The sequence below is a fragment of the Strigops habroptila genome, chromosome 6 (genome assembly GCF_004027225.2).
Source record: "Strigops habroptila isolate Jane chromosome 6, bStrHab1.2.pri, whole genome shotgun sequence".
Lineage (NCBI taxonomy): Eukaryota > Metazoa > Chordata > Aves > Psittaciformes > Psittacidae > Strigops > Strigops habroptila.
The window spans coordinates 65,290,342-65,303,443 of NC_044282.2; the positions used below are offsets into that span (position 1 = coordinate 65,290,342).

Here is a 13,102-nt window from a genome sequence, read left to right on the forward strand (position 1 = left end):
TTTTTCCTTTGAAATAGTAAGGAAATTCCAGAGACACTGAGATCTGCTACTCAAAATTTTAGACTAGCTCATCTGACATCCCTACTGAGCAAAATAAAGTGAAAGCTGATCAGTGCTCACACATAAAGGAAAATAACATTATGCAAATCAACATGGGTTTTTTCTGAAGAAAAACATCTGGCAAACCTGCTTTCCTCCTTTGAGATAACAAGTTTGGCAGATATAAGGCAGTCGCAATGGAGTTTTGTAAGACACCTGACTTGCTGTGAAATGACACTATGAGTAAAAGATTAGCAGTGTCCCCTCTCAGAAAAGCCCATATTAAATGGATCAGCTGACAGCTCCCTGGTGGAGGTTCTGCCACGGATGGGACAGAATCACCTGTGGGGTGCTTGGACCCAACACTGCTTCACATTGCTACTCAGATTCTGGGAGCAAATATAAGGTGATTTCTGACCGGTTGTATACAGGATGGAGCACCTTTCCTGTGAGGGGAGGCTGAGAGAGTTGGGGTTGTTCGCTCTGAAGAAGAGGCTCTGGAGAAACCTTATTGCAGCATTTCAGTTCTTAAAAGAGGTTTATAAGAAAGACAGGGAGAGACTTTAGCAGGGCCTGCTGCGACAGGACAAGGTGTGATGGTTTTAATCTAAAAGAGGGGAGATTCAGGCTGGACACGAGGAAGAAATTCTTTACAATGAGGGTGATAAAACACTGGCACAGGTTGCCCAGAGAGGTGGTGGATGCTCCATCCCTGGAGACATTCAAGGCCAGGCTGGATCTGGTTCTGGGCAACCTGATCTAGTTGGAGATGTCCCTGCTCATTGCAGGGGGTTGGACTAGATGAGCTTTGAAGGTCCCTTCCAACCCAAACTATTCTGTGACTCTAGGATGTAAGGATCTGCCAGGTGGCAAGCTGGGATGAGAAAAGTCATTCAGAGACTGCTGCTACACAGAACAGGCTGGATGCATTGAATACCTAGAGCAAAGGCGGGTTAAATACCCCCACCCTGGGGACTCCCATAGCTGCTCTTCTCTTTCTCTGCTCTGTCCTGGGGAAGCCAACCTCTAACATCCCACCTTTATACTTCTGTAGTGTGAATCAAGGCCAGGTTGGACTTGAACAACCTGGTCCCTGTCCATGGCAGGGGGGTTGCAACTAGATGAGATTTAAGGTCCCTTTCAAGCCAAACCATTCTATGAATTAGCCACTAAATTACATTCTGAAAGATTGTTTGGGGCCAGCAGAACCTAAGCCTCTTATGTGATACCATTCAACATATTTTTCCCTGCAGAAACATAAATACACCCTGGCTTTATTAACCATTAGCCTATAAAGATCAAAATATAACAAAATGCAGGCACGCATGGTCTATAAATATATTTATGCTGCTGTGAGGAACACTAATCCCAGCACTCCTCAGTATGAAAACCACTCCACTGGATAAATACTGTGCATTTGGCAGTATTGTTTTAAGGATGGGGGGATGGAGTCATTTTTCCTTTAGGGCTCGCACAGGCTCTACTCAAGGTCCCCTTTTGCAAAGGCATTTGCGCCGGCTCTGGCGATGTCTTTCCCTGGCAGGCAGTTGCCAAGGAGTGCGACATGAGCGACACGAGCACTGATTCATCGACGCCCAAAGGCGCTTCCACACACACCTTCTGCTTCTGCTGCTGGAGAACAGGCGGAGCGAGATTTCCAAGTGATAAAAAGTGACGCTGGCAGAAACACTGAGTAACACTGAGAACACCCGGAGCAACGGCGGAGCTGAGGTCTTGGGCATTGCTCTCCCTGCCTCTCTGGAAAGCTGCTCTGAAGCCACTTTAAAGGCATTTAATACCCATGCTCTGTACTGTTCTATGGCATTTCAGAGACCTTCTGCTGTAGCTTCCCTTCGGAAGTGGAGCAAGCTAAACCAAATGCACTGAGGCCCTGGCAACTTTGCTCTGCAAAGCCTGGACTGGCTTTGCCTGGCTTGCCACCCTGACCACCAGTTGTGTGGAAGGGGCAGCAGATGAGAGATGTGCTCACATCCCTGCGACCCATCTTGGACAACATTTATCCTCCAGCAGTGGTGGAGGATGGCACCACAGGCTCATCCCATGGTGGGACCCAAGGACGCATCCCCATGCACTCCACAGAAGGCAAGCTGGGCAGGTGACACCACAATCCACCACAATTTGGAGCCTTTCATCCCCTTTAAAGTCACATTTAAGGCGATTGTCCAGGCAAAATGAAAGCGGGCACACCAACATCGCAGACCTATGGGGACTTGAAAGTGTCAGCCACTGTACCAACTGAAAGCACAGGCCAGAGAGAGAGAGAAAAAGAGGCCAATTAAAAAGCCAGGTTGTCTCTGTGTTGCTCAGGGCTAACAGAACAGATGATGGCATCGCTGGAAGCTGCGTTTGCTTTTAATTGTCCTCATTCCACTGAATAACTAATTCTCTCCTCCTCCCACACGGCAGGGAAAAAAAAAGAAAGCAGCATGGGTTTTTGGAAAGGATGAGTTGACTCAATTCCTCTCCTACAGCGCATGACAGCGAGCTGCAGTTTTTAGCCTTGCATCCAGGCAAGTTTAGAATATCGCTGCATGCATTTGTTTTGTTTCAAATCTTCTGGGATCAGCTAAAAATACTATTTCGGAGAGAAGAGGATAGGGAAGCACTAAAGGCTTTGTGTTCGTTCAGCTCCTAAATTGCAGCCAAGCAAAGGGAGTAGCGAAGGTAGATCCCATTTGTAAAGTGGTTGTATTGAAGTGTTATTTTACAGGTGTCGGGGGGTTGGGATGTGGGAGGTGCTGAGGATTGATCCAGGGAAAGAAGTGGATCCCCTCAGCCCAGAGATGAAATGCTGCGCTTACCACAAGACTCATGCTTCATGTGGCTGATGCCCAGGAAAGCCATTGCTCTTCCCTTATCCCTGACCAGCTCACATTTCCAGCATTTTCCAATTTAATGTTCAATGCATTAAAAGTCACATATTTCAATAGAAACACTTAAAAAAATAATCATAACCACAGTGAACATGAGTGAGAAACTGCCGAATAAAAACTGCAGAGAAAAGTGGATCTGACTTAACTTTTTTGGGGGGGTTGAAGCAGAAACAAAATGAAGAGACAAAAGACAATGAGCTATAAACAAACAGAATGATCTTGGGCATTAGTAGTAGGAACATGTATAAGGAAGCTTCCTCCCCAAGTGATTGAACAGTGTACTGCACTTCTCATCTACTGTCTCTGTGCCCCTTGCTTTGTGTGGCACGCTCATGGGGAATCCTTAGGAGTCCATCATGTGCTGCAGAGGGGAAGCCTTTTAATGAGATGTTTTCACTATGAAGAGATAAAACAGACAATCCTGGCGTGAGTTATCACTCCCAAGGACTCTATACCCTCACCATGTTTCTGAAAGGCACCAGATCTCCAGTAGCGATCTCAGTGCAGAGCTGTTATGTATGTAGACAGGGTAGAGGAAGGAAGTCAAAGCAGATTAATAATTTACTCCTGCCTCAGAGCTGTTTAGTGACACTAAATCAGCAAAAGCCTTCAAAATAAAAACATCACGATATTGCAGGCGCTGCCAAATTACAAAGGAGCTGCCTCTGCCAGCAGGAAAATGCTTCTCTAGTTGATTTGTAAGGTCACTGGTACCCACGCAGAGGATGAGCTATGTCTTAACCCCCTGTGTGGTAGCGATGGGCCCTCATCAGGGACAGCAGAACTGAGTATCTGCTGGTGCCTTTGCTGCTGCCGCAAGTACATCTGTGGTGGCCAGAGAATAGGGCAACGTTGGTGGTGGTTCCCATTCCAGCCCTGCAAGAGGGGCAGTAGGACAGGGATGGAGAGCTGAGCGCACCAGCAGCCAAATCAAGAGTGTCAGGGAGCTCCTGACTGCCAGAGCTGGCGCTTTGCCTCCAGTTACTCATCTCCTCCCAGGCTCAGCCTCAGGGATGCAGCCCCAGCCGATGCCCCACCTGATCCCACGCAAGGTTCTGCCGGGAGCCTGCTTCTGCAAGGACCATATCAGGGCTGGAGGGAAGAGGAGGAGGATGTGCAGCAGCTCACAAGGGAACCAAGACAGCAATGTAAAGATTCAGGCACTGGGGCTTAAGCCTCAGGCACATGTGAAGCCACTGGTCCCACCGCAGGCTCTGCAGTCCCCAAGGCTGTGTTGAGTATGGCTGCTCCCACAGGGCACCAGCGTAGGCCTGGGGAAATAAAAGCACTTTTCTTCTGCTCTTTAAACCTGCCACCCCTTTTTCTTTCAGGAGGGAGACAGGACCAGACCAACAACCAGCAGCACCCAGCACAGCTGAAGCAGGCTGTTTCTCACGCAGTAGCACACATCCGTGTTTCCCCAGCTCGGTGTACGTTACCATGGGATACCGCATCCAACAGCACGGTTTGAACAGTGCTGTTCTCTGCAAGGAAACAGGGGCCTCAGCTCCTGCTGCTGCCCTGGAAGCAGCACCTGGGAAGGGGCAGGCTTGCTGCTGCCTATGCAGAGGCCACGCTTGCCACAGAGCTCCCGACACAGGAATCATCACAGCTCCCACAGAGATGCTTTCCCAGGTCCTTCTCACAGGATACACAACAGCGCATGTACAAGTGATCTGTAGCCACGACAGAGCCTCAGAAGCTGCATTTCCAGCATGATCACAGCCCTTATGTTTAAGCCAAGTGCTACAATTAAAAATAGACAAGCTTTGCCAATGCTTTTACAGGAAAGGAAACAGGGATTGCACGAGCCAAGGCTAGGACCGGGAAATCTGGTCTAACTCAACAGCAACCAGTCCTAATCCAGGCTGAAAGACAGTGTGCAGGTAGGTATCTGTAGTCATCGGGATAGATTTAGATTGCAAAATTGGAAATGTATTTTTAGAATTGGGGCTGGAAAATGTCTCTTCAGAAGGAGATCAAGTATGCCCCAGCAGGGTCACTGTGGGACTTGCAGAGCACCTTCGAGTAGAGGAGGATTGCTGGGGTGACTTCATCACGTTGTTAAACCTTTCAGGGTACCAGCCTCATTCTTGCAGGCGTAACAAGCCTGGCACAGATGGGATCAGAAAACCTCATCCCCAGCCTGCACCACGCACCTCAGAGCCACACCACGTGCCCATGGTGCTGCTTGAACCCGGTGGTTGAGTCAGCAGAGGGAACAGAAGGCTCCATTGGTGCTGGGCTATCCACAGCCTCCGCAGGGAAAGCCCCTAGCAACCTCCCACCAACATGCTCCTGCCCTGCCGTGAGTCAACACACCAAGCTGCCCCACTCCTGGCTCTGGAAAGGAAGAAGGGGCTTCATTACCCAGCTGCTGTGCCAAGCTGCTGCCTTTCACCAGCATTAGATCCAGGCAGTTTCCTACAGCTGAAAAGCAAATTAGCTCATTAAATCACCTGCTTTACACATGACACAAAGAGCTGCGCAGAACAGAGCGGCCATGCACAAACCAACTGCAGAAAGCATAGCTGCTCATTTCCAGAGGCACTTCTGCAGGTCTGCACAGAACTCTAAGGCTGGAAAAAGGCCTATCCTCACCTCACCTCATTCCCTTATCCTCTCCTCATACCTGCAGTGATCTCCCATCCATCCTGTTCCATTATCATGGATGCCTCTTTCCATTCAAACCAACCTCTGAAAGCAGGTTAAGGCCACAGACATCATTTGGGGCTGGTTTTCTGCAGGTTCAAGGGGCTGCTTTCAGCTGCACACAAGTGGAGCTGTAATCATCTCAGAGCCAGCACGGTGCAAGCTCTTGCACTTCTCCCAGCTCCCAGATTTGTTCAGAAGCAGAGGTTCTGAGTTCAGAGTGCCTCAGTTGGCTGGTTGAGCCAAAGGGATCATTTTACTTTTAATCTGACATTCATTTTACAGTTTATGGAGTACTAGACCTTCTATTTAAATTGTTTATTTAAGAACAGAAGCCCAGGGGGAACTCCAAAAGGGAACTGCAGTCAAAGCTACTGCTTTTAGCTACGTTCCATGTTGCATGGAAATTGTTCCCCAAACTACTTGACTGCTGCTATGTTGCTTTTGACAGTGGGACTTCTGTGCCTCAGGCATTTGAATCCATGTTCTGCCCTGTTAAAAATGGAATTAACAAGCCCAGTTTGGGTCAAGAAAAGTATACAATAGGCAAAGAGCTTGGAGCAGGCTCAGAAGGGTTATCTCAGCTTGATGCTGCCCAGAAACAGCCAGTTCTGCAAAGACTGCACCTTCTTCTGGGGGGTTTCCTCTTGTTTTGGCAGGATGGGATAGACAAGTGTAATGAAAATGTAATGTATCATCGTAATAGGGCAGAGGCTTAACGTGTTGGGCATGAACCTCTCTTTGTCCCCTCTATAGTCAGGTGTGCATGTGCCCAAAAGCACTGCTGGCTCCACATCAGCATCCAGCTGTGCCTCCGACCCAGGGTGAGCACCCCGCTTTGCATACGCCTGCTCCCATCCTGTTCTCTGCTTTCACAATTCCTCTTTATATTATTCATTCTGCTTTGTAGCTTGCATCACATCCTTTTCTGATTTTTCATATCCTCTTAGTCAACAAGATTGGGACCAGAGAAAATGTGTCAATTCGATGTTGTAGAAGATGGAACCAAGAGCTCTTGCCATTTTAGAAGAGCCCAGCCATTCAAAGGTTATGCTTACATTTCATTATGTGTAACTACTGGGGGAAGACATCATTTAACCATGTCTTTTGAACAACAGATCTTGCCTTTGTTAAAGCAGGGTTAAATATAAACCAGGTCACATCTGAAAGGAGCCATTCAAATCCATGACCAGGATAACATGCAAGCTCTTTACAGTTGCTTTTCTGTGATCTTAATCCACACATGCAGAACAGACACATGATGCAGAAGGGCCATCTCCAGCCACTTTCCCCACCTCTTGGAAACAAAGCAACAGACAAATCCCAGATTTTCTATTTTTGAAAAGTGTTTACTCACGTAGTTTGAATAAATTAATTTGCAAATAAAAATTAAAACTACAGTATACTATAGTTTGAATAAAATGATTAGAACAACTACAATACAGGGATTTCTTGCTGCATAAGTTTCATTACTTAATGCATATAATCTGGAAAATGTCAAAATCAGTTATATTTCCGTGGACAGGGAGTAACAGCAGTTACTTGTACATGACAGCTGACTGAACTTATAATACAGGTTTCCTGACACATGCATTTCCTGAGTGAACCAAACAATATATATAATTTCTTTTTAGAAATGGAGAAACAATTGACAGCCAAAGTAAATAATTCATGACATCTAAGCAACATAGGTCTCTCTTTAAACCAAGAAAACTTTAAGAACAGCTTCGAAAGGAAAACTTAAAGCTATGCTATAAAGTACAGAAATTTGCTACTGCCAATTATACAGTACGTATGTTGAGAAAAGAACAAAGTATGAAGCTGGCCATAAAAAGCTCAACTCAATCCTAAAAAGGTCAGGTTGTGTATTTGCCATGAAGCATGGTGGGTTAGCAGCAAAGCTGGATGTAGTGCACTGGCCGTTTCTGGTGGATAGAGGGAAAGGATGGGTAGGGAGAGCGGAGAGAGACTTACTAGAGCCCACAGCAGCGTGAGTGGACCTTACCAAAGCACCACACACACTGAGGTCTGTGAGTCCGGTCCAGTCCCAGCTCAAGCTCTCCCCTAACAGATTGCCAATTGGGACAGGATGCACAAGGATGCCAGGATGCAGGCACGCATCCCTTGGGTACCAGGCTTCGACTTTGTTCTGTGGCTGAGATGAGTTTTTGCACCTCGCAACAAGGTAAAGGCAAGCGCATGAAGCCTGTGGCTCCCACATCTGACTGACAAGCCTGTCACAAGCTGGGGCTGTGGCCAATTCACAAATTGCTCCCTGCTCCCCACACATGTACATGGGTGCATCCACCTCTCCTCTCACCCCCTGCCCCAAACAGCAAGGAACAAAATGAGCCTCATCTTTCAGGTTTGTTCACGTTTAACATTGGAAAACCCCTCACAAACGTCACTAATGCTAAATAAAGAGATGTGTTAGCATGAAGGGAGAAAAAAATCCTTAATCTAGACTAAGTTGCATATTCAAAGAGTCTGGTAAATACTTCTCTTCATAACCAGATCTTAAGTACAGTCCTACCTACCAAAAAGACATTTCAAGAAATCCTCCTTAGCTACCTTTCAACATGGTTAAAGCACACCTTTATGCCATCATCATTTGCATTAGCTTTGTTTAAAAAGCATTTTAACTATTCTAAGAACTCAGTATTTTAGATTAAAAGATTCTTCTACCATTTCCATCTCATGTTCTTCTCCACCCAGAGCTACTCTACGCATCCAATTGCCGGATGTAACACACTATGACCATGCTACTCTCTAAACATTCTACGTATTTTCAATAATAAAGATAAATAGAAAAGAGTTAATATACATGTTATATTTTACAACGTTTGCATCCAAGCTGTAAACTAATGTTCTTTGAACTATTTACCCTCCATATACAAAAAGAATGAAACAACTTTCAAACACTGTGGGCATGTGATTCAAAACCATTAAACGGAAGGCATCGAAGTTCACTCTACAACACTTCTTTGACCTCTTCAGAAGTAGACATTAACCAAAAAAAGCAGGAGTTCTCCCTCTTCTCCCCCCCGTTTCTTCCATTTCCAGACTTTTTTCAATAGAGAGGGATTTAGCCACTGTAACAAAAAAAACAACCCCCAAATTCTTCATCTTAATGCAAACCAGCAAAGCCCAGAGAATATGAAAAACAGTTGGTTTAAAAAATCAGGATCTCTTAGCTTATCAGTTTACTGCAGTCCTTGGAAACACGTGTGTTAGTCAAGAGGTCCTTGGAAAATGAGTCTGATGTAGCCTTGCTCACCAGCCAGCTGATGCGCACAGAACGGACAGGCTGCATGAAAAGTGTGAGTACCGTGAGGAAGAGGAATTTGGGACCAATATGCAGTTGTCTTTTCTGAGCACACATGTCCACACGGGCTGAACGCATGAGTTGGAGGTCCTGCATCCACATAAAACCCCGCCTCACATCCAAGCCACAGAGGCACGTAGGGGCCCACCGAGCGGCACATGGGACACTCGCGATCCTTGCCGTCTCTCTCCTCTTTGTTTCCCCAGTTGTGATAGCCGTGGACGTGGCCACAGTTCAGGTACACCCACGGCTGCTTTTCGTCTACAACATCTTTTCTCTTCATGCTGGGAAACGCCAAGGTGTTAAACCCCACGGGACACTGGGGCCTGGCTGCATTTATCTCCTGTCTTAGGGCCTCCAGGTGCTTGACGGTAGGAGTGCGTGAAAGCCCTTCTGCAGTGCGCCACAGCAGTGTTGCTCCACACAGGTCAATGAGAGAGCCATCCTGGAGTTGGTTCGTTTCATTCTCAACCTTGTGATGGACAAAGAGAAGGAGAGGTGTTACCTGAGGAGCAACATAAGGCACTTTCATAATACAAATCTGCCAGACAAAATGTTTCAAGCTGCTCTTGACTGTCCTGTACAAGATACCTGTAGAGCGCCCAGTGGCAGCTTCTCTCTGCTCTCTTTAAAAAAGAAAGACAACAAACCAAAGCTTCTTAAGAAGAGGTTAATGTGTACCTTAAAAAAAAAGTAAGGCATGAAACGCTCCTCTCCAACCTTAACAACTTCTCTCAACTCCATCCCTACAGCAGTCCCAACTATGTTACTTGAAATGCATCAAGGAGGAATAGCACAAGTCTTGTTTAGTCCTCCATCACATTTTAGATTGTTTCTTCAAACCCACCTTTCCACATGGCCTTCCTCTCCTCCAGAAAAAGTCAGCTGTTAGCATTCCCAGCTAAATGCATCACTTAAATAAGTGTTCATGTAGTATTTCTTTCAGCTAACAGATCCCAAATCATACCAAATCAAACCAATTACCTCCTGGTAATGTTGGCAATGCTTTGGCAACAAGAGGAACACTCAGAATGCCAAGGTGGAAATGGATATCCAGGTATATAGGCATGTGTCAAAAAAATTATAATTATTCTTTATTATTCTATAAAAAGTGGGAAACCTTAAAAGCATAAACTCAAAAGGGAGAATCAGGAAAATACTCTTTAAACATGGGCATGACTATGACCACAGAAGTTTGCAGAAGAGCACAGCAGGCTGGCAACTCAACTTAGGAGAGCAGTCTAGGAGAGTTTAGGAGAGATCTGCAATAAAGTACTAGTTTGCAGATAAAACATCAGTTATTCAGGTTGAGCCAGACACCTTCATGTAAGAAGTCAGGGTAACTAATTACAGAGGTGACATCTACACTCCATGAGGCAGATCCCAGGCTTTACCACTTATGGTTGTACCCATTTTGAACAGGTTGCGTAAAACACTGGTCACCACTCTTACCATTTTTCCCCTCTGCTGAGCTGATCTGGTTTCACGGAGGCTGAACACATTCCCACACACAGATATCTCTCTCCACACCCCTGGCTTGGAGTCTTCTGTAAATCCATTACGAGGATGCATAACAAGAACTCCATTTGTGGTTAGTCCATCCATTTGCCCATCTGATGTCTTCCACTTTGCAGCTTTCTCCTAAGAGAATCACATCAGTGAAAACTTTTAATTTGGCTGAAGTGGAGCTATGAATTAGTTTAAAAATAAGCCTACACTGAACAGAGAGGTAAAAAGAGAGTTCCCTTACCCCAAGAAAGATGTTTTTTGAGGAGTCAAATCCTGCAGCATATATTCTTGCTGTAAAAGGAGGGTTACGTTCACAGATGATTCTGCAGGCAAACCTTGATATAGTGCTCTGCACGGACTGCGTATCTGAGTTACTCTGACTTCCAGGAACTGTATCTGTCACTACAAAGTCTATAGGGCTTTCCGTTGACCGACCGATCTGGAAAGGGATTAAAGAAACCAAACATAAACAAAACCAAACCTTCAGAAGTTTGCCTCTGAGTCTAGGAATATTGAAGTTCAAAACATTTAAAAGTCATCAAGAAAAAAAATCATGACATTCCAGTTTAAAGGATTCCCCTCCACCAATCTAAATTCAGGTTTTTAAAGCCTAATCTGAATTGATGTGTTATTCTGCCTCCATGTGACCAAAGCTATTCTGAAGGCTGAGTACAGCCAACTGAAGGAAGGGGAAGTAAAATCATGTAATTAAGTCAATTCTGAGACAACCTCCCATTGAAGGCCTTCTCATCAGAAAGGTTACACTTGGGTCAGCCAGACCAGCTGCAGCAGCAGCACCAAACCAGCTAGGAAACAGCAGTTAGATGGAAGAGGTGTGATAGTCACTTAGAATGCCCAGAATACTCTGAACAATGCCAGACTATGTGAGGTGTGGATGTAGGAATATAAGATTGCACGAGCTGACTCTCCAGCTCTGGTGGGGCACTAGGGAGCAGCAAATCTGTCAGGAAAGACCAGGTACAAGATGTCTGCGGTGGGGAGGGGTTACATTAATATGCACAGAACACAACAAGAATGCAACATCTGACTAAAATCACATTTTTTCTAGTAGCTGTGCCCTTTTCTGGTTGCATGGAAGAATAACTTTTGCAGTCCCACAAAGCTGTCCTGGGTTTGATAGAACTGCATGAGTTTCACTGCTGTTGTGGTCAACTCATCTTGTCCTTTTCCTTATAAAGTAGGAACAGAAGTTATATCCCTCTCCCAAACATCAGTGTAGCCAGGTTTAAAGCCCACTACCTTTCTCTCACTTCCAGAGCTCTCAGCCTCTTCTAATAGCTGGTCACATTAAGACTGATTAACTGCTGGGCAGGAGACCCAAAAGCCTGAGGTGCTCTTTGGTGAAGGCTGGAGAGTTTTCATGAGACTGAAACTGCTTTGTCAGAATGTATTTTTCTATTGCTTCTTAGTCAGGATAACCCATCAGTACACAGGGACTGCCACTGGCAATTTTAAAGCAGCGTACATGCCACAGCATGCCTGAAGAGAGAACGCTCACACAAACAATAGCTTATGCTGCACTTAGTTCATTACAGCCCTTTTGCTCTGTTGTAGGTATTTGCAGTTGCAGAGCAGCTTCCTCCACCACTTACTGACACCTCCCACCTCCTTAGATCCTGCAGTGGCGTCACAGCTAAATGCTGTGACAGCAAAACTCTTTGCCATAATTTAGTGACAACAACAAGAAAATCAATGCAAGATCAGTCCGGAAATCAGAAGGAACAAAGCACACACAAAAAAAACCCTAAAACAAAACCCTTCCTTTTGAGAAAAACAGGAAACAATTATAAGATATGAGCGTACACCACAGCTGCAGATGTGTTTGTGGTTCCTTCTCATACATACAGGAACTGCAGCGAAGTTGCTCTGAACTGCCAGCACATCAGAACTGGGCCTCCTCTCACCATGTTTCCCAGCGCTTTAGACTTATTTCTGGGTTTGCTTAAAGGAGTTAGGGGTACTTTTCATATTAGTTGTGTCAAAAGCTTTCCTGTCTTTTCACACTGTATTTCTTCTACCCTGTCTCCAACTGGCTAATCTCAAATCCCTTGGTAAATGCTAGAAGCAAAGCTCAAGTGCTTGAAGAGAATTGTGCTCTTTATTCTTCATGTTGCAAGGAGAGACTAGGAGACAGGTTATGTGACTTGTGGACTGGCAATCAAAGGCAGAACCATAATTGCATGCATTAGTCACAAAAAAACCCAACTTTCACCTCTGACCAAGCCTAAAAGAGATGCTCAGATATACAGCCTTGTTCATGTGATGGCCTGGGAATGAACGGAATGAAATGTCTCTGAATAGTAAAGTGCAGAAAGTGACACATGCAAACTTTGGGGGTCTGAGGGAAAAAGCCTGTAGAGAGAACGTCTTGTTAGAAACCACCAAAAGTGAGAACACATTTTTATATATATATGTGTGTATATATATATATATATATACTTCCTTTACATACCTGGAACATATCTGTGTTGCTGTCATGTGTGTATTCAACTACTACTGTCTGGGCCCGAGACAAAGTGTAAGATATGCTGTGTTGGTCCTTATTACTTATTGCCTGTGGACAAAATGCCAAATATTATTGAACCAGTGAACAGTAACTCTTCTGAATACAGCAGCAAAGCAGACAATATACATATAACCAAGCTCCTGTTCTGCTCAATTA

General features: G+C 45.3%; 1 protein-coding gene across 6 annotated transcripts in view; it reads right to left on the minus strand.

Moving 5' to 3' along the window:
• Window positions 1-6,913: 6,913 nt before the first annotated feature.
• PELI1 (pellino E3 ubiquitin protein ligase 1) overlaps window positions 6,914-13,102 on the minus strand; it is a 45,975-nt gene continuing 39,786 nt past the window's right edge. For all 6 annotated transcript variants that reach the window (XM_030489970.1, XM_030489969.1, XM_030489966.1 and 3 more), the window contains 4 exons: window positions 12,893-12,994; window positions 10,661-10,858; window positions 10,363-10,551; window positions 6,914-9,382 (listed from right to left, as the gene is read on the minus strand). In XM_030489970.1, the coding sequence (XP_030345830.1) occupies window positions 8,816-9,382; window positions 10,363-10,551; window positions 10,661-10,858; window positions 12,893-12,994 (1,056 nt within the window). In that variant the 3' untranslated portion in view covers window positions 6,914-8,815. The remainder of the gene's footprint in view (window positions 9,383-10,362; window positions 10,552-10,660; window positions 10,859-12,892; window positions 12,995-13,102) is intronic.